The 26747-nt window shown below is 39.3% G+C and overlaps 4 protein-coding genes across 6 annotated transcripts in view; 2 read left to right on the forward strand and 2 right to left on the reverse strand.

Moving 5' to 3' along the window:
- Positions 1-3910, reverse strand: part of dntt (deoxynucleotidyltransferase, terminal) — an 82632-nt gene extending 78722 nt beyond the window's left edge. The window contains exon 1 of the mRNA XM_058651719.1: positions 3607-3910. The gene's annotated coding sequence lies outside the window, so the exon portion shown is untranslated. The remainder of the gene's footprint in view (positions 1-3606) is intronic.
- Positions 1-12176, forward strand: part of blnk (B cell linker) — a 27894-nt gene extending 15718 nt beyond the window's left edge. The window contains exons 5-25 of the mRNA XM_058652144.1: positions 4086-4151; positions 4612-4658; positions 5543-5583; positions 5665-5776; positions 6010-6113; positions 6206-6278; positions 6354-6437; positions 7230-7255; positions 7348-7376; positions 7470-7526; positions 7692-7716; positions 7830-7881; positions 7977-8037; positions 8122-8149; positions 8267-8297; positions 9015-9090; positions 9214-9242; positions 9362-9414; positions 9518-9601; positions 9706-9861; positions 10938-12176. Coding sequence (XP_058508127.1) covers positions 4086-4151; positions 4612-4658; positions 5543-5583; positions 5665-5776; positions 6010-6113; positions 6206-6278; positions 6354-6437; positions 7230-7255; positions 7348-7376; positions 7470-7526; positions 7692-7716; positions 7830-7881; positions 7977-8037; positions 8122-8149; positions 8267-8297; positions 9015-9090; positions 9214-9242; positions 9362-9414; positions 9518-9601; positions 9706-9861; positions 10938-11078 — 1375 coding nt within the window. The 3' untranslated portion in view covers positions 11079-12176. The remainder of the gene's footprint in view (positions 1-4085; positions 4152-4611; positions 4659-5542; positions 5584-5664; positions 5777-6009; positions 6114-6205; positions 6279-6353; positions 6438-7229; positions 7256-7347; positions 7377-7469; positions 7527-7691; positions 7717-7829; positions 7882-7976; positions 8038-8121; positions 8150-8266; positions 8298-9014; positions 9091-9213; positions 9243-9361; positions 9415-9517; positions 9602-9705; positions 9862-10937) is intronic.
- Positions 11226-17892, reverse strand: LOC131474017 (uncharacterized). Of its 3 annotated transcripts, none has more exons than XM_058651717.1 (3): positions 17677-17892; positions 13568-15772; positions 11226-13429 (listed from the first exon to the last, which is right to left on the reverse strand). In XM_058651717.1, the coding sequence occupies exons 2-3, from the start codon at positions 15756-15758 to the stop codon at positions 12768-12770; spliced, it is 2853 nt and encodes a 950-aa protein (XP_058507700.1). In that variant the 5' UTR covers positions 15759-15772; positions 17677-17892; the 3' UTR covers positions 11226-12767. The 3 variants fall into 3 exon arrangements, with proteins under 3 accessions (XP_058507700.1, XP_058507699.1, XP_058507701.1); XM_058651716.1 differs by lacking the exon at positions 17677-17892 and adding an exon at positions 17105-17627; XM_058651718.1 differs by lacking the exon at positions 17677-17892 and adding an exon at positions 16207-16453.
- Positions 17893-22303: 4411 nt separating this feature from the next.
- ccnj (cyclin J) lies at positions 22304-26239 on the forward strand. Its single transcript, XM_058651928.1, is given in 7 exon segments — positions 22304-22595; positions 22827-22913; positions 23450-23660; positions 23741-24040; positions 24278-24437; positions 25309-25538; positions 25541-26239. Coding segments are annotated over 6 exon segments (1062 nt in total). The 5' UTR covers positions 22304-22595; positions 22827-22844; the 3' UTR covers positions 25633-26239.
- Positions 26240-26747: the final 508 nt, after the last annotated feature.

A 26747-nucleotide genomic window follows, 5' to 3' on the forward strand; every position in this document is an offset into this window, starting at 1 on the left:
AAAAACACGGGTGCTTAAATGTACAGGGCAAAAAATAAAAAGTGAGGTAAAGTGTTGTGTAATATTTCCATCAACATGCCAGTGAATCGAAGTGTGAACAGTACGCGGCAAATTCAACTGTTTGTCTTCCTGAACCTCAGTAATACACTTGTTGAACCAGGAAGTTGCATGTCTTGCTAAAGTCAGCGTATGCAAACTTAGCCACTGAAAGCAATTGAACTCATTTCTGTAATTAAAGCTAAAGAGGTGAAAAACACAGCATGTTAGTTTGTAGATGTCCTGAGTAATTTCACATTTATTCCAAAGTGGAAAATCCCAGACTAAATAGTGAATCATACACAGCTGGTTCCTCAAAAACCCACAGCTGTCTCTTTAATTCTGTTACTGTGCAGACATTTCTTACCACAGACAGCATGTTGGTATATCTTTATTCTGTTGTGTTCCACATTTTTGCCATATTTTGTTCGATATTTTGCCATGGTGCCATCTCTATCTGCCATCTCTATCTCTATCTCTGTCTCTCAAGATAGTACATCATCCACCTGCCAGTCTAACAGGAAACATTGCACAGTTTTGTTAGACTTCCTTCTACTTTATATAGAAAATACTCAGGATTACAAAATGGTACGGTACTTTCTGTATCACATCAAGCATGACCTTACACATACAAAGACTTGTTTTAAAGCCCTGGGTGTCACGCAGCAGTATTTATAAGAAGTGTCTTTGGTGAGGAGGAAACATATAGAAATGCAGTTCTATTTGCAGAGGAAGGAAAGATAAATAGAGATGAATGTGACTGCATACAGATGAGGTGAACATTATATGCAGAGGGGTCAAAAGGTCTGAGACCACGCACGGTATAGCTTTTAAAAACGGCAACATGTGGGTGGAAGTGCAACTGAAGAGTCAAGAGAGCAAGGCGTGATTTAAGAAGTTTGCTCAAAGTGTGGTCACTGTGTCTGCGTGTGTGTCAGAAGGAGTGGAAAAGAGAAGTGAATGTTTCTTACAAATACGGGTATGAAAAAAAAATTCCCTCCCCTGTGTGACAAGGACGAGACTCATAGCAACAGCGTTCAGTTTTGCTGCCGCAGTCTATCTGTCAAAACAAGCTCAATGGTTGAGGAGCCAACTATGTAAACTAGCAAGCTTAACATGAACATGGATACGTTGGGTAAACTCACTGCTCCTGCCACAGCAAAGATTCGGTAAGTCATCCAGTTTGTTTATGTTATTTTTAATTGCAGCAGACAATGACGCATTGTCATTTTTTGCTAGTCCTTCGTAATATCTGCTAAAGGAGCAGAGTGTCTTTATTATATTTAAATTGAAATGCATACAATGTTGTATAAATGTTTGGGGGGTTTTTTTGTTTTTTTTTTAAAAAAGGTAAAACATACAGTTTTTCTTCATAAGTAACCAAAAAGTTAAAACTTCTCTAGAGATGGGATTTATGGCTCTTTGAAGGGAGCCGGATCTTGAGGAGCCGTTCCTTTCGAAGAGCCGTTCAAAAGACTGGCTCACTATTTTGGATCTTTGTATAAAATGTGTCATAGTGTAAATAAAGCTCTTCTGACTTGTTAATCATTCCACACCTTTTTATTTGTGGCACAATAATAAAACTTAGTAGTCTTAGTAGAACTTCTATGCAAAACTATACTAAACTTAAATATATATATATAAATACTAAAATATATTAATATAGAAAACTTTTACAAAACAAGTTTCAAGTATAACCCTGCAGAGGACTCCTGAACTGTCCTTGGTAACATTAGTACACATTTTAGTAAACAATATTTGAGACAGGCTTGAAAGAAATATTATTTTGGGTTTTGCTTTGCCCTTCTTTTCATCAGAAATGCTGCTGTGCTTCCTTTGGCTCATAGCTGCAGTCTGACACCCCGCACCCAATTTGCATATCAAATTGGCACATGCTATGTGCGTGAAAGTGATTTAAAAAAATAACTCTTAAAAATAAGAGTTGTTCAATAGATTTGGTTCATTCGTGAACGTCCCAACTCTAAACTTGTCAAATGAGCCATTTTATCAGGGAGTGGCAGGTAAACACAGGTATTACTGATCACATTACTTATGCCTAAATAGAACCGTTTGTTAATGGGATAATTAACAACTGTGTTTAACTACCATTTCAGGTCAAAACGGTTATTTCAATTTAATTGAAGTGGCTTTTATTTAAAGCAAGTGTGAGAAACGTTTTATTACTATCACTATTTAAAAAAACTCCTCCTGGAGTCACATTGACATATTCTGGTTTTAACCAGAACAACTACTTGAAAGAAATGATTACGTGATTACGTGTAATAATTCATAGAATGGCTTGTTCATTATTTGTCCATCCCTAATTTGGAGAGGATATGGATTTATATATTGTTAATTTTGAGAAAACGTTTGGATTTCCATCCATAATTTTAAGATTTGCAAACACAACTTTTGGTTTTGCAAAGATAAATTATTGAAAAAGAAAAAGTGATCACAGTATTTTTTTTTGCAAATCCTAAAGTTTTGGTTACAATTCTGACAGTGAGGTTAGAGCAGGTGTCTCAAACTCAAATGGGGGTCACTGAGTGTCTAGTCTGGTCAGTAGGGGGTCGGTGAATTAGCGGTCGACCGATATGGGTTTTTCTATAGCCGATGCCAATGTTAAGAAGTCAAGGTTAGCCAATGGCCGATGTATGCTGCCAATGTTTGGGCAGATAATTGAAAGTTTTTACTCTATGTGCATGATAAAATGTCACACTAATGCACATTACAACAAACAAACTAATACATTTTGAGGGAAAAAAACGTTTATGACTAACGGTGTACATACAAGATTATAGTTTATAATTATAGTTTGGCAGCAAGTTTGACGGAGGCCCGCTAATGCAGACGCACGGCGCTCACAGTGCCCGGTACAGAGCAGCGGTACCTCGGCATGTCCTGTTGAAATCAAACGCTGGCTCAGAACTCAAATTAAACATTTTCTGTATCTAAATTAGTCATTTAGAATTTAAGAATATGGTTTATGTATCAAGGTAGGACACATTTATAGTTTGGCAGTGGGAGGTACAATGTGGGAAGTGAACAGCCCCGGGGTTACATAGTGCAATAGTGTTTTTGCATTATAGGCCCATCGCTAAATTTAAGCCTCGTTTTCTCCCAGGATTGTTGAAGGCCTTTCCATAACTTCTGGCTTGGGGTCTTTCACACATGGCAGCAGCACAAGTTCCATCCATCAATAACACAGGGCTGCCCGCGGAGGTGCCTGACCGTAAATCGGCGTTGTTATTTTTTTGGTTAAACAAAATGGTAAATATTGGCCCAATAAGTCGACCTTTACAGTTAAAAAGTCAAACTTTTGGAGAAAAAGACATCAAAAATTAAAACATTTATGAAGATATTTCACACAATTTCAAAATAAAAGTGATTTTTCATATGGAACGTAAACTACTGAACAATATAACTGTATATTTGATGCAAAATGAATACTAATGATATTAAGTATGGGGCGCATGTGTCCTGCGGGCCGAGGGTTTGTGACCTCTGGGTTAGAGTAAGCTGTGAGCTCACTTCTTAGCTTAGCATTTATCCTGGTTAGCTGCGACTCACCTGCTTTAGCTGCGTGTTTTCATCGAAATGACGGTGGAGATTTTCATCCGTGCGACTCCGTCACCCCAAAGCTGGGTACACTGACTTGTCTATTGCTTATTAAAACAATGTGTCCACTTGACGTGAAAAGGGAGACATGGTATTTCTGCTTTATTTTCCTGAGTCAACACCTGTTAGGAATAACACGCTGTATATGTTTCCTACACCCTGTTCGTCGCCTGACAGGCATGGGTTTGTTTGTTTGTTTGTTTGTAACAATAATGTATGACATGGCATTTTATTTTAAGAGTATTTATAATAATGTGGCTACTTTTAATTTATGAATTGTCTCAAGGACCACTCAGCCAGGATGATACCCACCCTTTATTTTTGCATAAATCCAATACAATTAACTTGAATGTTGCAAAAGGCAATAAATTATATCAGAAAGTGTCTTTAAGCTCTCTCGAAATGACAATGCCAAATTGTGTGTTTTCCAGGCAGCTTCAAAAGATTGTTCAAGACATCAAAAGAAAGGATGGCAGTTTACTGAATAAACTGAGAAGGTCAGTGTCTAAGTTTACACATCTTGGTATTAATACAGTTCAGACTACTGCACAGGAAAGGCACACAGGTGTCTAAATTTGTTCTGTGGAAATTTGTTCTGGGAAGTTTGGTGAACAACGATTCTCGATGCCACGTGTCTGTGTGTACGCATCAGTAAAAAATGTCAATTCCTCTTTCACAGCCGTTGGAATGAGAGACCCACAAACCAAAAATAACTTCCACAGATGTTTGTTGTCTCACTTTCCTTTCCAGATATCAGTCATTTATAGACACAAAAGGATAGATACAGCAGTGACACTTCTAACGCCATTAGTTCTCATTCGTTTTATTTTGAAATATCACTAAAGTAAAACAATCGATCATGTTGATGAATGAAATCTTGACATCCCATGGAAATGTACATCTTCTATTAATAGCGATAACATAATATAAAAATGTCAATCTCTCTCTATATGGCAGACTAAAAAACAAACAAATTCCAAAGGTACCGGCGCGAGATTATGGAGGTAAGATCTGTGTCTTTATTATTATACCTGTCATGATGTTAATGAAGCAGCAATTAATCACCATCTGTAGAATCTGCAGATTTTTTTCCCCCTAGTATAAAATGCCCATCACCAAGGTCTGTGACTGAAAGATTTGACTGACTCAAACTGTCAGTGTATTTCAGAACAATGGATGTTGCCTAATCTTCCCCATGTGTCTCTGTGGAAAAGGTTTTAGCAATGCCAGTGACCAATAAGTGAGTTCACAGAGTGAGTTCACATAAAAAAAAAGAGGGGTTTTACGTAACTTTCCAGACTGAGTGATGATTCTTCATGTCCAACTATGCAAATACATGAATTACTGCATCAGAGCAAACAGTTATCTGCTGTCAAGCTTCACCTCCAGTTAACTTTTTGTTTGTCAACTACTGCTTGATCTGATTGGGTTTCAACCCAATCAACTCTCAGAAACTTTGTGCTACGATCTTAAATCTGCCTGTTTTAATGAAACAAAAAAGGTCCAAAGGTCTGAGAATTCTGGGAAACACTACTAAACTACATACAGTATAGTTAAATAAATAAATAGTGTATATGATGTCTCTCTTCTGTATCAACTCTCCCTTTACCTGTTTCCACAAGTTCTCAACACCCTGCTTAATTATGTGACACTTCCATTAAAACAGTACACGGAAAATTGTGGTTTAGTAACTTGTTGAAAGATTGTTCAACAGTCTGTGACATGAGGAGACACGCGTCAGTAGTTCCTCAACTGAGACACTAACTCGAAGAGGCTTTTTTCTAAAATGAGAAAAACCCATTTCAGATTAATTTTACTCATTCATAATAAAACCCACACATGTTTGTTTTTTTTGTAATATAATCCATTTAAATTCCTGTATTTACAGGTGATGAGGATATTGATGATCAGTTCTCGGAACCCGATTATGTAAGTGTAAAATTGTGAGTAATTATGGTTTGTCTTCATCTGACATATTTGTTTAAAACACTGTACGTTTGTTGTTCCCAGGATAATGACATGTATGAAGATCCACATGCTGACCAGGACGACAGCTATGAACCGCCACCCAGCCACAGGCCCTTCACAACAACATCTTCCTTCCCAACAGGGGAGTACCTTGGTGAGTACAGGCATTTGAAATGAAGAACTGATCATTATTCATTGCTTCTTTTTTTTTATTGTTATTATTGCATTACTTCTTCTGGTTAGAAAATAAAATAGTTTTTATTCTCCAGAGACAAATTCATTTATCGTGCCCTTTCAGTTTCAAAGCCACAATACTCAGAGGGCATCAAATTAGTGCTTCACTGCCAACGCTGATGTCCTGTTGCTACTTCTACTTCTCCTTTCCAGACAGCTGCCGTAACCAGCCTAAACATTTGCCCAGGAAGCCCTTTCGTCCGGACAAAGCCTCCAGACAACTGCCCCCAGAACCCACCCACATGGGGAGCGAAGACGTAAACCAACTTTGACCAAAGCTCTCTCATAAATACAGATTCAGCTTTAGTGTGGATAACCGCCCCCTTTTACACAATATGTTGTTTTGTAGGAAGACTACATGAATCCAGACGGCAATAATGATGATGACAACTACATAGAACCTGCAGAGGATCTACCCACCAGTAAGATATACGTCAAAATCTGGGGTGGGGGGGGGGGGGTAAGTAAGTACTATAATGTCTCATGTCTCTCCTCAGATCCTTTGTCGCTCTGTAGAGGCAGAGCACGGAAGGAACTCCCCAGGTTGCCTGCAACGTTACCACAACCTCGATCCAGTCCTGGTAGGTACAACAATAAACAGCCACACTGAGCATAGCATTCTAATTAGAGAAACCACTCTTTCTATGATCGTAGATAAGTTGTTAACTTAATTGTCTCCTGTACTATGAGTCTCCAAGTCTGGAGAGGTCAGACAAGTTTAAAGGCATGAATTTGATTATAAGGGGGAAAAAAAATGTATGCATATATTAACGTTAGTGAAAAATTTAATTTTGGAAATAGATAGTAGTTACTGGTGATTAAGACATTACATTTGTTTTTTTGTATTGTAACTCTAATAAAATCCCAAAATGAAGACATATTTTCAGAATAATAATACCTTTAATCATCTAGAGTCACCTTCAGTCTTTTCTTTCAGTCAGATTTTTTGTTTTCCAACTCAAAACAATAACAACTGCTGCTTGGTATTTGAGCCTGTCCTCTAACAAGCCCCATGATCTTGGACCTGCAAACATAAGATGCAAAACAATTTCAGTGTCTGCCCACATTCCTATGACTTGCAAAGATTCCACTTTCATTTTCAGTTTTCAGCACATATTATTCTCTTGTCACCTCATTTCTGTGGAGTCTTTCTTCAGCGTATAATACTGAATATGTGTGTAAAAGCCGATAAGGCAAACACCTTCTTTGCTTGGTGGGAGACACTCAGAAGCTGACTGACCAAACACGAAAATGCCCAAGGCCACTGTCACATTTTTAAAGCAATAACAACATGCAGCACCAAGTGGAGGCTTCCAACATTTTACTGTCTGGTTGTCCAATTTTGTCTTTCTTTTTGTTTTTGTTTTTTTCAGATTTTTATGAAGTCCCAGACAAAGAGGTAAACTGGTAGTGTTAAAAAAACAAAAAAACAATGTAAGTGCTTTGAAATATGGAATTTAATTTAATGTGTATCTTATGGAATATTTACAGCAAAGCTCATTATCGTCTGCATCAAACAGGTCAGTTTTGCACTATACAATATCACAATATAAAATGACACTGTTTTAGAAATTTGAAATGGAACTAACCGTTTGCTCACATCTGCCTTATAGACGGTGCACAATCTCCTCAACGCTGTTAAATTTGTTACCACCAAAACCCTGCCCCAGGTATTTATATTCCTGAGAGATTTGTCATCAAATGCAAAGAGAATTTTATTAGGTGTTTATTTACATCTGCTAGAAAGATCAGTATACCAAAGGCCAGAATGTTGGTTATTGCATTTCTTTGCAATGACTGCAACCAATAATGACTTTCTTTTATCTTTATTTTAGACAGAATATCAGGTCAGCTCCTACTGTAAGTGATGACTAATGTGCATGATTTTAAAACAGACAATCTGTGCAATTTACTGTATGTATATGTATATGTTCCGGTGGGATTTTGATACACTGGTTTTGTGATTTTCGAAGGTCCAGGAACCAACACAAGACGATGAATATGAAGTTTGTGATCGAGATGGTAGTGAGTATTTACTCAGTTTTTTGTGATAAAAACTTAGTGATAAAATGTCACTGCATTCAAATACTAACTGGTAGATCCCGTGTGCGTTCCTATAGATTGTAGCAATAAACCTGCAGAGAGTCGTCCTCCACTCGTACCAAAACCTTTGCCCAGAGAGTAAGCATCGATCAGCAACATTTTTCCAGTATAAATGTTAAGAAGGTAATAATTGTTAGACTGATCATCATGGTTTTCTTGCAGGAGGTCACCAAAGCCACCATTTAGACCGGTAGGGAAATTTTGTTTATTAAAAATTAGGTACATGCAGTCAAAATGGAACATGTCATTTTTGTTGTAAGGTATTTTAGTTTAAATCATGTTGAAATCTATATGATTTCTGTTGCAGAGGCCGGATTTAATAGCAAAGGGCTTTGAAAGTAAGTTGTTGTTTTTTTTACATGGTACTAGTCACAGCAGATTGTGCCGTTAGCGCCGTCCATTTCTGTGATATTCTGTCTTTCCCTAAAACCTCAAAATGTTATGAGCTCACATTTCATTGACTCTACATTTTTGTAAATATATAACAAACTAAATCTCCATGTGAGGTAATAACGTGGACTCTTTCATACAACACACAGATGTTTATCGATGCCCACTGATTAGTTCAGTTGAAGTAGGACTTATTAGGACTTGAAGAATCTCCACATTCTCTGATTAAAAGTAAATAAGGCTGTGATTTAAAGAAGCCTTCAAACAAGTGAAAAAGAAACTACATTTAAACTGAACATAGATCATTTGTTGCATGTTTGGTAACCACCTTCACTTGCACTACTGGTGCAAGTGCTGGTGGATTGTAATATTTACAGGTATTTATATTCTTACGAGTCATTTTTTGTATACACAATATTCACTATATTTATTTACGCATCGACGTGCAACGTGCAATATTTCTCTAGCCTTCATTCATTGTATATAATGTCCATAACTTTTTCTGCACATAATGCACAGAGACTATAGTCCTTTTTTCTTTTTCTGTTTTTACCTTTCTTTAATCCCTTGCTTACACGTCTGTCTTAAATGTTTTTGCTGCTGTAATAAGTGAATTTCCCCTTTGAAGGATAAATAAAGTTGATCTTATCTTATGATTTCCACAGGCCAAAAGCTGCCTGTGATACAAACTGAACACACAACTCCTCCAAAAGCTTCCACACTAGACTTGTCAAGACCAAAGTAAGAATTGCATTTATATATATATATATATATATATATATATAATTTTTTTATTTTTTAAATCTAATAGAATTAGAATGTATTTCATCTCAGCATTGAACTATCTTTTGGTCCCGGTTGCAGAATTCCTCTTCCACAGTTGACCTCCATGAGTAAGTTGTACCTTTTTGTGTCTTTTATATGGATCGACTCAAACCTAGACAAAAAATGATCTTTCAATCAAAGCTGTATTGTTAAAAAAAATTTATAATAATTCTGTTAGTCTCTGAAGCAACAGACAGAAGAAGTGTCTCTACTGAAAATGGATTGATAGAGGAAGATGAGGTGGGCAACATTAAATAGACACTGTAAATATTACTCAACAGATGTCTCTATAGTAATGTGGTGGGAAAAACCTCTTCCATTCCTCCCCATGTCTTCTTCTCAGAATGCAGATGTCTATAAGAAACCCTGGTATTCCAGCACGTGTAACCGCAAGACTGCTGACGATGCTTTGCTCCGCTCAAATAAAGTGAGAATCATCGTAACACACGGCCATTAACGCAACGGAGCAGTGTGTGGATTATTTTCACGTGACGACGCGTTGGCATCTGACATCTAGGTGTTTTGTTTCAGGATGGAGCGTTTATGGTGCGGAAGAGCTCTGGTCACGACACACAGCAGCCCTACACGCTAGTGGTGCTTTACAAGGGCAGGGTGTACAACATACCCATCAGATTCATAGCAAACACACAGCAATACGCGCTGGGAAGCGAGAAGAAAGGAGAGGAGGTATGGTTTCACAAGCTCAATCATCTCTCATTGCATTTCCCACGCACAGTCGCATACAGTTAGGTAAGCATATGTACATAGTCTTAAGAGACATTTTTTAATTACTGTTCACTCATATATGCAAATTTCATAATCTCCTTCAGACAGGCCAAGGTAGGCTCTACTGCACCTTATTCTATATTAGGCCATTTTGTCACAGCATTAAAGTACAGTATCTCGGTACAGCCATAGTGAGCACGAACATTATAATTCACATAAAATACTACACTGCTTTACTTCAGTTGTGAAATTTGCACACTCAATATAAATGGGGTCGAGGCAGATGGCGGCACATCTTTGAGTCTGGTTCTGTCAGAGATTTCTTCCTGTTTAAGGGGAGTTTTTTTTCACTCCACTGATGCCTAATGTTTGCTCATTGTGTGAATTGTTGGGTTTCTCTGCTCTGATGGATGTTGTCTATGTACAGTGCCTTGAGGTAATGTAGGTTATGATTTGGCGCTATACAAATGAAATTGAATTGAGTTGAATTGAATGTGCCCCCCCCCCCCCCCCCCCCAAATGAATTTCATGCATCTCACCACTTAATATCAAGTTATGAGTTTTTTCTGAATGGATTTTTTATTAATAGATTCCTTTTGCATCATACATACATTTCTGTTGTGAACTATTTATTGTTCTATGTCAAAACAAACACTTTCATTATGAAATCATGTGAAATATCATAAATATTGTTATTTCGGTGTGTCTTCTCAAAAGGTTTGACCTTTTGTCATTTGAATTTGAGCCCCCTGGAGCAGAGTAAATAACGATTTTACAACCCAAAATAACCCATTTTATATTAATTTGTTACTCAATACTCACGCGTGAGAAAAAACAGGAAATGATGCTGTCTAACAGACCTGGTACCTGTGATTTGTGACCTGTACCATTTCTGCATGGCATACAAACATCCCATAAACCAAATTTTAAGATTATTTTTAAAAGATGTGTCTACAAAATGTAAGATTTTAGCAGATTATCTCAACGAGAACGACTTCTTTCTGTGGACTAACCCTTAAACCTCCCTTTTCAACCAGCACTTCAGCAGCATCTCCCACATCATCGAGAGCTACCAGAAGACTCCATTGGTGCTGATCGACAGCCAGAGTAACAACAAGGACGCCGTCAAGCTGTGCTACCCTATAACACCGAAGCCGAGCCCACCGACAGCCAACTGATTAGGCTGCATCGCAACCTGCTGTGTTTACTGTCAAGACTGAACAGAACTGATTATGTCATATTTTTTCCCCCCCCGACGATTTCTAAGGTGCTGTCAACAGGACTGCGTGAAGGTCATTTGGGTTACAAGCAGAACTGATTCTGAAGACTTTTTAACTCTTGTTTTTTTATTAAGATTCTTTTTTTAATGCTCTGTCGGTAAACAGTGTATCAAAATTAATGCAAGGAATGAGACAAGTGTTGCAGACGCAGAGGGAAGCAAGACAGACAAATGATTCGCTTACGACAGCAGTACATTGGAGAGCAAATAAACACAAGGTTGTACATTTTGTCTCAATAAAAAAAACTTCTTGTGTTGTAGACGCAAGTCTTCAGTCATGAGAAAATACCACCAGGAACCACGACAGTTCCGTTTTCTTCTCTGTTCCAACAAATAATGTTACACTCATGCACATTGGTTGCAAGGCACTTAGTGAAAATTCTCTGCTAATATTTTACAGTACCTCTACCTCCACTATATACAGTTATAAATCTTTTGTCTAAATTACAATGAAAAGAATAATGTGTGTCACCGACACTCCAGATCTGGGGAAACGTATATAATTTAGGTACATCTGTCCAATTTTCCAAGACACACACACAAAGAGCCAGTGTTTTCCTTTGTCTGCATAAGGAAGTGTTTTGACACAGGTTCAGATTGTCAAAGACCTAATAAGTGAGGTAATGGGAAATATAAATCCTCCTTTCATAGTGCAATTAAAAAGATTATCATTTCAAGTCAAAAGAGAGGAAATGTGTTTTTGGTTGTTCTTTTACATAACAAAAATGACCAATTCTTCCAGGCCTCTTCATCATTAAAAATCCAGATTTCAAAAGTAATAATTTTGTTAGTATTTGATCTATAACAAAGATCAACAGTTTACTTCTCAAAAATGAGTCATGTTTATAGGGTTATCTGCTCCCACTGAAATATCTTTTAGCATGATTTGGAGTTCACACATCAATTGTACACAGATTCTTCCAAAAGGCCAAAGAAGCACAAAGAAAAGCATATAAAGACTAAACCTAAGGTCATAAATAAATGTTGAATAAAAACAGCTTATTGTCCTTTTTTTTTTCTTCTTTTTCTTTTCTTTTTTTTTTTTTTTTTTAAACACAAACCTTTTGGTATAACCGAGTAACCTGTGGGTCTCTGTGCCCCATTGCAAAAACATAAATATTATAGCTACCACACTGTATAGTCTACCCGTACATAGATTGATCCATAAAACTCAGATGGTATGGCAAATATACATATTACAGTGTTCTATAAAATATTCCATGACAGTGTACATAGATCACCTTAAATAAATCTATTTGCCACAGAAGAAATACAAAAAAAAAAAAAATACAAAAGGACTAAGTTGTCAACTTAGTCCTTTTGTCCTTGTGGCTGTTCAAATAATTACTAATCTACATAGGGTTTGCATCGAGCTACTCATACTGGGAGACAAAGGTAAATGTTCAAATCACCCTGAGAACATGAACCCTCCAGGAAGCATGACAATGATTCAAAAACAACCACTCATTAAGACCTTAAAAAAAACAGACGAGACTGGCTATCACAGCTTCCATTATTGTTTTTGTTGTATTGCAAAGTCATATTTTTCCAGACAAGTTTTGGTTTTTCCATCCAGTGTGTGTGACATTCATGAGTTTTCACAGCTTGGCCTTTTCCACTCCAGCAGATGTCGCTGCCGATGGGCCATCCACATTTCCTGACTCGCAAAGACCCTGCCACAGAACCAGCAGCGAAACTTTGTCGCGACCTCCCTGCTCGCAGAGACCGCGCTCACGACTTCATACTTTTTCTTGTTCAACTTGCGAAATTTCAGCTTCAAAATGAACCTCTCTTTCACCACGGCCGCAGAGTCAGGTGGGACCTCTGTCGGGTCATGCGTCTTTGGGGCCTCACTGGTCGTGGCTGAGAGAGCATTCAGAGTCCTGCGGGACAACATGACCTTCTGCACCTCTCCTCTGTACCTGTTGACGACCTCCATGATCCTGGCCACCTCAGGGATGTCGACGTCTGGGTGATTTAGCACCACAACGGGCTGGTCTCCCGCCGGACGCTTTACCAACTGAGATGGATTTATGGCTACTAACTTCAGGGTCCTCTCCTTGTGTTTTGGGACCGGATGCCGCCGGTGCCCAGAGGCTGGTGAGGGCTCCTGCTGGATGGCTTTCTCCACAAGCGAATGGGTACTGCTTAGGGGATCTGAGCAGGATTCTACAGGCACTTCTCCGTCTCTTATCCCTTCAACACTGTGGTTACTCTTCTCTAAAGAAAGAGCAAGGCTTGAATCATCACCTGTTAAGGGGGAAAAGATAAAAAGAAAGCATGATTGCTAGTGCTGTTTGTTCTAAAATGTACACCAAGCATTAAAATGCTAGTGTGTAACATTTTTAACTATTATTTGCGCGTATAAACAATAATTTGCCATCTTACCCTGTGGTATTATAACAGGTTGGGAAACGGAAGAAGGCGACTTGCTGCAACTGCTGAGAGCACTCACTTCTTCTGCTGACGTCTTCTTATTGTCTGACTCATGGTGGCTCATGTCACTGCCTGATGTTTGGAGCTGTTGTGCGTTACTGGAGCACATCTCTAATTTGGTCTCGGCATCAGCTCTCAAATTTGACTCCATCTCAGCAGCTGAACTTCTCTCGTCATCTCCTGTTTGAGAGAACAGCAGCGACTTTTCCAAGTCATCTCTTATTTCCAGCTGGGCTGAAGGCATTTCTTTGATGCCAGGATCATTACTGTCCATATTTTCAGACCCTATTGAGCCTGAAGTACAATCAGACATGAGGTCTTCTTGCTTTGATTGTGGAATAGGAGGGATGGCTTCAGCCAGGTCACACAAATCGGTCTTAGAAGCTTCGGTCAATTTCTGCTGGTGAACCTCTGATAGTAGACCATTTTGAAGAATCTGTGCTGCCGAATCTCTACCTGATGAAGACGAAGACCTTTTTGACACCCATTGCTTCCCCTTCACTGGATTTTTCTTCAACACAATTTTTAGGGGAAGTCCTCTGGATCTTGTATCCACTTTTTTAGACGTGGTCTTTCTTTTACATCTCCGATTTCGTCTTCTTCTCGGTTTGACTTTATTGATGCGTGTCTGCTTTACACTTTCATTTTTCAACTTCAACTTCAACTTCAACTCACTGGAAATATTAATAATATCCTCTTGCACTGGTTCCTGTTGTTTTTTACGATGTTCCTCAATTTCCTGATCCGTCTTTAAATCCTGATTTTCTATATTTTCTTCCATTTGAGTGCACTCAGTTGTCTCACTCTGGGCTGACACCAATACATCATTGTGGCGTTTGGTGTCAGTCTGTGGACAAGGTAAATAATCATTCACAGTTGACTGACACCCATTTTGGTCAACTATACAACGAGCATCCTCAGCAGCACTTCCAGGCAAAACTGTTTCTTTATCTGATGCCGTCATCCTTCTCAACCTTTTAGCAAATGCAGCACCGTTCTGTGCTACAGTGATCTTATTTTTGACTGTGAGGACAGTGAGGTCAGACGTGTTCGACATGATGCTATTCTCCGACTTTGGGTGAAGATTCACATCTTGAGGGACATTCGACAAAACAGTTTGAAGAGCCTTGGTCCATTTTTGGTCACCAGTTTCCCCAGCGACAGATTTCATCAAAAACTGTTGCGTCTCCTCTAGTGTTGTTTGTGGATCTGACAGATGGCAATATTTATCCAGGAATTCTCTCCCTGGCAGAGACAGACAGTCCTGTGTCAGCCAGCACATTTCCCTAACTGCACTTCTTGTTAATCTTGGCTTCATTTTTGGGATGGGGTCATTTGGTTTCATTGCTATGGAATTGACCTCCTTTTTCTTCCGCCTCTGATCACCATTCTGGCAAACATGGATAGTTTTTATGTGCTTAGTAAGCAACCATTTCTGAGATGCCTCATAGCCACAGTGTTGACAGCTTAAAGTGGTTGGTTTTGGATTCTTGTCCTTTGTGTGCAGCAATAGATCATCATGTGCTCCTTCTAGACCCAAATTATGTACATATATGTGTTCTAAAAATACTCCAACTTCGCTTGTGGAGAATCTGCGACATGTTTCACATGAATATTTGCCATTCTGGCAGTGACACATAGTCAAGTGTGCGCTGAACTCAGGCCATGTGCGTTGAACGCCATCGTTACAAATGCTGCAACTCGAAAAAGTGTCCTTGTGGCTTAACAGATGAATTTGTAGGTAAGAGAACTGGTGTGTATTAAAAGTACACATATGACAGGAAAAAACTGGTGAACTCCCTCTGTGTTTATGCTCAAAGTGTCTCACTAGGTCTTTGGGACCATATTCCAAGTTGTCGCTGCACTGAGTGCATGAGAACTTCTGCAAATTCTCACAGTCATTTGTCATGCGCCGACTTTGTTGTGCCTCCTTGGGGGTCCTCTTTGATGACGGCCACACTTTGCTTTGCTCCCACTCTTTTGCTATCTTCTTTGGTCCACACTTATCTTTACTTTGCATAGTCGGGGGCTGAACGGCAGTCTTCCTGAGGTGTGGTCTTTTGTGCCACTTCCTACCCTTCTTGTTGAGGCGCCGTTTTTTAACTCCTGTGGAGGTAGCTGCAGAAATATCCATTGGATCCATGGGTTTTCGGCTTTCTGAAAGAGCCGAGAAAGAGATATAATAAACTAAAAAAGACTGCAATAACCTTAATGGAAAAACCATCACACAATGAAATGATTTTACTCAGTTTTATTCATAAGTGAACAACACATTATGCTTGAAAACAAGAAATTATAATTTGCAGCAGCACCAATTACAAAAGCATTTCACTAAAGTGTTCCAAACATAACAATAATCAAACAGCAAATAAGTGTTTATAAGACTGCAGTAAATCATTTTTTTATATGAAAGAATGAAGAGAAAATAAACTGACTGTTTATCTTGATTTCAAAAAGGGTAGGTAATCTCTTGGCCTTAACTTGTCTAAAAAGATAATATTAATACATCAAAGAAATTCACTTATTTTCCAAATATATAGAAATGGCAGCCTTATGTCCCATTACTTCTCAATTGACAATTGCATATCTACCTGGCAGGACAGTGCAGTTCAGCTCACCTCCTTAGAGTTTGATGAAGGTACCACAACAGAAGAATGCTAAAAAAAAAAACAACTTCTGGTGGTACAGATCAGGGCTGAACAATTTGTCGAAATTTGATCAAAATCGCAATACAGCCTAGTGCAATTTTCAGATCGCATGAAGCGCAATATTTGTCAAAGACAAAATGTGTGTCAAAATATAATTTAAGATTCATTATTGTCTTGATCTATACACATCTTCTAAAAATGAGATTATTTATGTAAAAATTACCATTCCCTCGTGAATCAAATCGCAACTGCACATCCTGTCAAAATAATTGCAATTAGATAGCAGTTATTTTGGTATCCTTACAAACCTTTGATAACCGAAATGCAAATAACTGTGTAACAGAGCAAATTGAACTGAAATGTACTGCTTAATGGAAGAGATTCTGTATCGTCTGACCCACATACATAACTGCATTTTAAGACAAAAACGTGTGTAAAAACACAGTTAATAAATACCTATATACTAATATGAATAAGGAATCTTTTATGAATAAGGGTGTGTAAATATCTGAGCACCAGCTGTACAATAACAGTGTAAACATGCTCCTGCAATGCTGAGTCAACGCAAATGCAGCAAATGAATAAGTGATTGTTTTGTCACTCAAGTTTGTTGCATATGTGCAAAAGAGCATGCATGTGCTGCACTGCTCCTTCTAAATAAGCAGATGCTGCATTCACGGTCCTCCTGTGCATGTATATTTCATTTAGCGTCCACCTGTTGCTGACCATAGTAGAAAGTGACTCCGCACGGACATTCGTGTTCACATTTGGATTCAGATACAAAACGAGGAACTCCGATTGTTATCAGCCACCAGGTGCAGAAAACTGCACTTTAACTCACCTGCTAACACTGTAGTTATGAACTTCATACTCTGTCAAACCAAATCCGCTATGGCAGGAGGGGTGGTGCATACAGAAAAACACACGAAAACGAACATATGCACGCATAAAAAGACGGGAATAATATCAGTTGGCACTTTTTGGCAGACAACAAGATTAAAGGGGGGATCGTGCGGCCATCGCTCTGTGTGAATTGACCACAACAAAGTGATGAGACTGCTTTTGTTGTGAGCAAAACGCCTTGGGAATAGCGAAGTTACGACAAAACTACGACACCGTGACTACCCCGTCTACTTGCGTGGACAAACACACTGTTGTGTACCAAGGGAGACAACCGAAGTACCGTTTTACGAAGTCGCGTTAGAGTCATTTGAATTAACGTGACGCACAAGCGCTTACAAAGACGAAATAACTTGGCGAATAAAAAAAAAAAGCGTGGCGACCAAAGTTACCGAAGGTCCGCTATTTTCACCCTTGCGTCGACTTAAAAATGCGGCCAAGCGCGAACGGTCGGAACAAACAAACTGCACAGCTGTAGTCGTTAAGTGGAGTTGTGACGGGTTTTTTTTTTACCTTTTCTTTTGTGGGGAGCTTGACAGCTCAGCGAGTGGCAGCCATGATGGTTTCATCCGGGGATTACAGCCTCTGAGCTTCTTTAGCCTTTAGCCTGGTTCCTCTAACTGAGAGCAGAGTGCTGTCCGTGCCCGGGCCTACCTCTACACACACACGAAATACCGACGTGTTTTGTACCCTCTCATGCACAAGTGGATAATTCACTCGTGCCAGCATGTTATAAAACATCACCAAATTGCTGTCAGTGCTGCATTTCAGCAAGGATTTCCTCACCATCCAGCATGGTGCAGACACTTTTTAATTGTGCTGAAGTAAACAGTTGGACTAAAATATGCATAATTGGCATTTAACTAGGGTTAAATGACCAGATTAAGACAACAGTCTGAATGGAAAACTATGATGTAAATTCTGACTACTCTGTGATTACAAAACGGATATAGATCAAAATAGAAGATCACATCTAGGAGAATATCAAACTGTGATCCTGTGTAAACCTGTGATGTTATGATTTGGATTGTCATCCAAAGTTTCTGACACCACAAGACCATGACTGTCTTTGAACCTCTATCACAGTACAACATTGGCCTGCTGATCCATCTCTGTGGTTTATTAGGGTTTTCACAGGGGTGGACAAAGGCCCCCTTTTACACATTTGCATTCAAATGCGATTTATACGATCGGATTAAGTTGGCCAGATTGTTGTCCAATCTGTGAAACCACTTTGGGAGGTGGTTGGAGACACATTGTGACTGCATTGAACAGAAGTGCAAATGTGATGCGTCTCTGACGCGTCTCCACTCCACCCACAACAACTGTGGGTGAACTGAAATACGTAATCGAGCTGTAAATAAATAAATTGCTTAAGAAGCCGGCAAGAACAACAACAACCATTTGTTCTCAAACATGAGGAAAATGGAGGATTGATGATGATAGAGCTCCGAGGAGACGAGGTGTCTGACCTCTATTTGTTGGACAAAAGTGTACTGGCAAAACTTGATACATCATATTGTAACCTCGCCATTTTCGAGGAGATACCCAAGTCCATGACAGACAATGGATGCACACGCTCCTGGCTACAGTGTCTGCGGAAATATAAAACATTTGAAACTGGCATATAGGAAAGTCAAAGACAGCAACAATAGTGTCATGAGTCATTATCTGACTAGGTCAATGGAAGTGTGACTGGATTATCCTTTTGGCAACTCATGTGAACATCAGAATCTAATCTAACTTGTTATTCAAAATAAGCTCAACAGTCCTTAGTTTTGCAGGTGACCGCCTTCGTTCAGCCACATTGTTCACAGTTCACATTCACAACTACACGTGGCAGGCAGTCATCTAACCTTGATGTTAATATGACTGACCTTTGACATGGCGGCGCTGCCGTCACAGGTCTATGACGACAACACTCAGTTTCTTGTATGACTGATGTCAAACATTTAGCATGGTCATGTAATAGCACTGACTGTTGGATGGATTCCATTTTCCACATGGCCCTGGAAAAAAATCATATCTGAGTCAATGGAAAAGAATCAGACAAGTCACTTCTGTAATGTGAATGCAATTTTCCAACAGACACAGACTGTTCAGTGTGAGCACTTCCATCACATTGACGATGTTGCTGTATAGCAGAGTAACATCACATTGATGTTACTCAGCAAATACCTTCAGGCAGACTTTAGAGGGGGAGTGAGTGTAAAACCCATCTGTTTCTAGTTCTTATTCATTCCAGTGCCTATCACATTGTTCAACCAAGTCTGACATGCACTCTGATAAGCACTGGCACTTGAGTCTGGCATTTTATTGTCGCCCAGTTTGGACTCTGGTTTACTGTTTTTTAACAGTGCATTGAAGCTGTTGCAGAACATTTGACCAGGGGGAAAAAAAATCCCTGTGAGGACAATAAAATATATTTGATTAGTCCGATTATTGATGTCCATGTAAACATTGTCTGTCAGCTACTTTTATTTTATCCATTTGAAGACTCCTGTATTTTAATATGACTACTTTAATACTTACACATACTGTAGGTAAATCCAGAGGGTGTTTAACCATAAGGTAGTAAGTGAAGTGAAAATACAAACACAGCAGCATCGAAAGGTAAAGGGTTAAAGGCTGCTGGACATCGTACCGTTAACAAAAACTAGTACAGCAGTTAAATTCTATATTATAGAATTAAGTGGAAATAGACAACCTTTTGACTTATACTCATTAATTAATTATGAATGTATTAATTACCATAATTAACGATCAAGAATTATGCTGTGAAAAGTGACAGCATAGTGTGGCTTGACAGTGCATCAAATACTAAGTTTATGACCATAATTGAACAGAAAACTGAACACACTCTGTGTTTAGTGTAAATAGGTCAACAGGGATTTTGTAGTTTTAATAAAATATTGTTTTTTATCATTTAGTTATAGTTTTCTTTCTAATGCACATTCTGTTGTGTGCCTTGTCGTTAATCCCAGGCAGATAAAGTGAGTTACATAAAGCACATTATCCTGCCAAACACATGGGAAGTCAAGTTGTAGCTCTGGTATGCCTGAAAGAAGCAGAAGTCTGTTCAACCGTTCACAAATGATAGAAACACACAGGGACGTTCTACTACACAGTAGTAATAACAGCCATGAGCTTGCTTGGTTTGACCTCTGCACTTTACTGCAGAGTTGCAGATTTATTTACAGCAGTAAATAAATCTCTTTTTTTTTTTAATTCGGCATCTCCCGCTCTAGGATCATGTAGTTAAAAATAAGCTTTTAAGAAATTATCTCACTGATGTGTATGTGTCGGACCAACTTAATATTTTTATTGTAACATGACCTTAAAGTGTACTTTATAAATAAGCTTTATGATTTGCTATTTGCTGTTAAAACATATGCAAGAGACAAAATAGGCAGAAACATTTTTGTGCTGCCAGCAAAGTGGAACAGAATCTTTCCCAAATTATGCTAATGATTCATAATTTCCCTTACAAAGGCAAAGAAGAAGCTTTAGAGTTTAGTGCAGATAATCATGATTTTAATGTAGGAACCAAATGTCACCAACCATCCTTAAAAGCTTTTTTTTCTTAGGAAAACCATTACACTCTGACTGACCATTTAAAATGCCGCCTTTGATATTTCTTTGGTATTTTTGTCTGTTCTAAAGAACAGCAGTGGGCTGTTCACACTTCTAAAGCTGGTAATGGCTGATAGCTGTCCTCCACCAAGGAACTGCATGACACCAGTGAGAAGAAAGGACAATGACCAGCTCCCTCCACCCAGGACACCCTTTGTTTCCTCCTGGACATACATCCAGTCCATTAAGAACAAGACTACCCACCACCTCAGCAGCCTCTACCACAGAGTGGATTACATTACCAATCCACTTAGACTCACCCCTGCATGCTGTCGCACCCCCTGGAGAGTCCCTGCTCTTTTTTTTTTAGTCATTTCCCATTGAGTTTTAGACTTTTCGTGTGTTTGCAGACACATGAAAAGAGCAAGTATTATTGTTAATATTAACAATAAACAAATATTCCAACCATAAAGTAAAACTGGATACAACTTTTATTAGTTTTTCCCTCTTTGTTCTATGGATTCAAACCCTTTTCTTGATCCACTGTTGCCTACATTATTAAGTTCAATTGTGTTATATTGAGACTTCAGTGTGAATTTTTTTTAATGGCACAGCGACCCTCGTGTGGAGGACAAAGCAGTAGCATAAATATTTTCATCTTATTGCAAGATCAGAGGGAAAAACATTCCCATAGACACATATACGTGGTATACGTTTCCACACCACCCTCATGGATGCTTACATTTATGGGGGCATTTGTGTTCACACAATGTGAAATCTTTAAATCTCATCTGTAATGAATCAGGAAAGAATAGGATTAGAACAATGCCACTGGTAAACAGAATTTATTGTACACACTGAACAATAGGGATGGGACGACATCACTTTTCTTGTGTCTGATTCAGACATTTTAGACCATTATTTATTTATATATCTATATATACATATTCATACTTAAATATATATACTTAAAAATAGACCGGACCTCTGGACACCCTATTTATTCATTTCTTATACAATTCCTTTCAAATAATTGTTCTTTGTTGTCCTTCCCAGTTAAATGTCTGTTATGTTATGTTTACGTATGTTCATGTTTTACGTCTAATGTACAGCGTGTGCTGGATAAAACCGGCGTCAAAATCCTTGTATGTGTTCACATACTTGGCCAATAAAGCTGATTCTGATTCAATAAGTTCTGTCCATAAAACAAGTTTTCCTTAATTACAGACATTCACAACATAAACACAAATCCCAATAGAATCCTAAATACCAGTCAGTTCAAATATTGTCATGTTTCAGGGATTTTTGGTCTCACATGGACTGTTATGACTTTACTGTTCCCTTTCATTGGGTATTGGCTGCATGATGCATCTGGCTTTCAGCAGTCTGTGCTGTGATTGGACATTTGGCAGTTTCTTTACTTACTTGTAATTGGCTGCGTCCCGTGTGCTCCATCAGTCCCACCAATGGAGTGATGCTTTTAAGTGCTAACGGAAAAATCCCCGCTCCATTCAGCAGAGCAGCAGAAACACACTCCTGTCCTGGTTGAAATCAACATTCCACAGAAGAATATATAATATATATGTTGAAGTTTGAAGATTTTTGTTCCCTCCTTTAACAGAATACACGACACATAATGAGATGTGATACATAATGCAGCCTTAGCGTCAGTTCGGCTGCTGAAGGTAGGAAACTATTGTTTCCGACAGCACTCAAAGGCAGCATTGGCATTTGCTGAGCTCGTGCTGGTCCCACACCTCACAATTACAAATGAGTGGAAAGCAGGCATGCCCGGCTAGTGTGAAAGGAAGTTTACTTCAGTGAAACTGCCCGTGACATTCACTGCATGTTCTCAGCGGGTGAGTCCAATTCTTACGACCCGGTAACAATTAAACACCTTTGTTTTGTTTTTCTTTAAAAACACAAAAATGCCTGGCCACCGATCGATCACGGTGCCCACTCCTGATCAGCATTGTTAACGAATGCTGTGCGACACAACAGCAAGAGTGCTGATAACCATAATAATACTGATGATTAGAGTTAGTTTTTCCCTGTGTGGAGAGCATGAGCTGACAGAATTTCTTTTACAGGTTTCCAAAGGGAACCAAATGGAGTTGGAGGACCAATGGTGGAGAGGACAGCTGGCCACAGATATTTACCAGGCGCTACGGTTCAGAGTGAGTGATCATGCCAAACATTTTCATTCATATTTTTCTTTTTTTATGCTTTATGTTTGCAGATTCATACATACTGAAGGTGTATACATCACGGGCGTCAGAAGCATTTGTAATGTGGAGGGCACATAGGTGGGCCCCCCGTGGGACCTCCCCCAGAAAGTTTTAAAGAAGTATGGCGTTTTTCCACTAGTGCAACTCGACTTGTCTCAGCACAGCATGGTTATTTTTGCGCTTCTATGGGTACTATGGGTGACGTCGCCAGCCTGCATAGTGGAGAAGAGTAGTAGATGCCATTCTGGTATATTTGAACAGGTTGGACGGTAGGTGGAGGATAACGTGGTAGATAATGGATAGGATGGATGGATATTTTGGTACTCCTGTATCATAGTGTCTTGTGATTCATGCCTATCAGCTGACCCACGCCAATACCTAATCTGTGATGACCTTATAGCAGCCAAGTCCAATTTATCGGTATAAAGTTGTCAATTGAGTATGTTTTTGCACCAGGATTTTAAATACAATACGTTCTCTAACAGGAACTCAAGTTGCCTTCATACAAGGGCCAGTCCCCTCAGCTGAATTTGAGGCGATACTATGCAGACCTCATCGCAGTCATCAGCAACCACTTCAGGCTGTGTCCTGCAGCCCGACACCTGGCCGTCTACTTGCTGGACCTCTTCATGGACCGCTATGACGTCACACAGCAGCAGCTTGCCATGGTTTCACTTTCATGTCTTCTGTTGGCCAGTAAGTGCATCGTTGACTTCCCTCTGCCCAGTCTCCAGATTGTTGTGTTTTTGTGACCCATTGAATATTTCTCTCTGCAGGTAAGTTTGAAGAAAGGGAAAGCCGGGTTCCAAAGCTGGAGACCCTGAACAGCTTGCACTGCATAAGTTCCATGAATCTTGTCCTGACCAAGCAGGGTTTACTGCACATGGAGCTGCTCCTGCTAGAAACCTTCCAGTGGAACTTGTACCTGCCTACAGCTGCTCATTTCATAGAGTACTGCCTGTCTATTGCCATTCATGAGGGAGACCTCCATGATGGGTGGCCTTTGACCTCCCTGGAGAAATCGAAAATATACTTGGCCAAATATGCAGATTACTTCCTGGAGGTTTCCTTGCAAGGTAAGTATTGTCTCAGGTGGACCTCAGTACAAATGTTTTCTGCTCATGCTGATGTCGGTCGGCTGGTTTCCATGTTGGAGACAGTTGCTTTACAAATCACACATCACCAAATCAATGCAAAGTTATCTGCTTTGTATATTTATCAACATTTTCATGGAATGTTATTTAAAGTTTTTCCATTACAGGGGAGTTACTTTTTTTCTGATTGCTGTTTTCTTTCTTTCTTTCTTTCTCCAGACCATGTGTTTTTGTGTTTCGCCCCCTCTTTACTGGCTGCTGCGTGTGTGGCGGCCTCCCGCCTTGTCCTCCACCTGTCCCCTACATGGCCGTCACAACTCCAGTGCCTCACAGGTTACACGTGGGAGAACCTTGTCCCGTGTGCTGAGAAGCTACTCATGTGTGTATCCGTCAGTTTCAGAGAACGCCTAATGCATACATTTGACAGGGAATTAAATACTGGGACGTATAATGACAATTAGAAATACATATTGATAAAATTCTGTACTTGGATCCAACACATGTCAAAGGTTCATTGTCCATTTAAGCTGCTACAGAAACTAGGTATGTCTCCATAACTCAAATCCTACTGATACTAATGTCGGTATGATACAGTTCTTTTTACGGATTTTAACAACTTGGCTTTTTACACATAAATGCTGATGCATTTACCACCCAGCTATAACAAGTTGGAAGTGTGGAAGACAATGCCACAACCTGGCCACATCCTTTTATATTCTGTTTTCTGTGCTTAGGGAAGCATTTATATCATATTCAGGCTTTATGGGTTGTATCAGATTTCACTTTATTATTTTTTCTGATTCTGTCATTTTGTCATTTTATCTGACTAATACCAGTACTAAGTTAGTATTTTACTTAACATATATTCAGCCAGGAAAAATCCCCCCTGAGTTTAAGAACCTCTTTTTCAAGTGTGATTTGGCCAAGACCAGGTGCAGCAAAACTAAAACTTCAACTGAAGACAAATAAATATAAATATAACATGGCAGTGCAACAGGGCCTCTGTAGAACAAGGCCCTTGCATTAAGTACAAATTCAGAGTTTATTGTTATGCTACAAAAAAATTCCTCATACACTTACGCAAACACTTTCATGGGCTATAAACCCCCTCTAAAAGTGACACACTGCACTTTTAAATGCTAACATATCAAGCTACTCATTCAACGATAGATGCATTTCAATACACGCCCTATAACACTGAATGTCTTCATTTCAATAATCATCATCATCTTTGTGTTTTTTTTACACAGCGCACATGATGGTGATGTCAGGGAGGCCAACAAGCAGAAGTGCCAGCAACAGCAGCAGCAGCAGATGGTGTTCCACAGTTCAGGTCAGACAGCCACTGTGGCCCAGTACCTGCACCGACCCGGTGTGCAGTTTTCCCAGCAGGCCAACAACAGGCCAGTCTCCTACCTCAGCCACTCCAGTGGCAGCTTGCAACCTTCCAATGGCACCCAGCACGTCAGCTCCCAGGCGTCCCTGCCTCACTGGACCCAAAGTCCAACATGGCCAACAGGGCTTACCACGTCAGCGTGCACTACTCCTGCACTGCTCCGTGCTTTGACCGATGATGGAGTGTCAGGATTTAGTCATTTTCAGGGAGGAAGAGAAATGAGACCAAAGTCTGTTTTTCTCCGACAAGTAACAGAATACACTTGACTTGAAGAAAAAATGTGTGTTTTTAATTTGAAGAGACTTGAAATTTTTGCGGCACTTTGAACCGTAAGGTGTACACGATGTGCAATATGCATAGTATAGAGAACCTGCGTGAGGATTTTTTTTTTCAAGATGTTTGAGAGAACTGGAATGAATGTTGATAAGAAGGTGACTCCTGTGAGAGTTTGCACCGCTGCGCTGACCAGTGTTACTGTATAATTAAGCTACAGGCCAGAAGTCTTGTATTTAACTGAGCCAAAGTACCTCAGAAGTACTGTACGTATTTGCCTCGTTCCTCTAGTATTTAGGATCATTACTGTATAGTAAAAGGGCAGGATTTACGTTGGTGCCTTGAATTTGCTTTTGTTTTGTTAAGCATCATTTGTGGAACTGGGAATAAATATACTCCTAGGTGTCACAATTTATTTTTCAGAGTAAGTTGTTGCTGTTCACAGATGCTTTGAGTCAGTGCTGTGCACTTCCATAGTGATAGTTTTAAATAAAAAAAAAAGACAAAAATTATGTTTGTTGAATTGATATTGTTGTCCTGTTGATTTCTTTGCTGTGTCATATTTTAATCACCAAAAATGTGTCTCTGGTTGTCTTTATTTTCACCCCAAAACTTGACCTTTAACTTATTATAGTCTCTTTGTGAGAATAATGGAAAAGAAAACGGTGTCATCCCGTGCAGCTGAATCAGTGGTGGAAAATGACTACTCAAGTTCTCAAACCTGCTGAACCTGTCCCTTTTTAATTATTTGTCTTTCTTAATGTTGGCTAGATTCTGTGTATGATTGAACAATACATGGTGACCATGATGTAATTTAGGTTATTTTACCAGAGAGCACTGAACCACACCTGTAACACATTCTCCGCAGGTTTTGTAATATGAGCTCCATGCAGTATGGTGTGAAGCAGAATTACTGTAACAGCTGACACCCAGTGACAAGTCAATTTTCAGGCTGCAGAGGGCAGTGTGTGGCAGATTACTGTCAAGACTTTCATTTCTAGGACTTTATAACTTTAACTT

Source organism: Solea solea, chromosome 15 (genome assembly GCF_958295425.1).
Source record: "Solea solea chromosome 15, fSolSol10.1, whole genome shotgun sequence".
NCBI lineage: Eukaryota > Metazoa > Chordata > Actinopteri > Pleuronectiformes > Soleidae > Solea > Solea solea.

Excerpts from the sequence above, each read along its gene's own strand:
- LOC131474017 (XM_058651716.1), bottom strand. The coding sequence starts at position 17,132 with ATGAAGTTCATAACTACAGTGTTAGCAG. Across the intron at positions 15,773-17,104 it reads CATAACTACAGTGTTAGCAG|AAAGCCGAAAACCCATGGAT; the intron begins GTGAGTTAAAGT and ends CGGCTCTTTCAG. Across the intron at positions 13,430-13,567 it reads ACCTGTTATAATACCACAGG|GTGATGATTCAAGCCTTGCT; the intron begins GTAAGATGGCAA and ends CCCCCTTAACAG.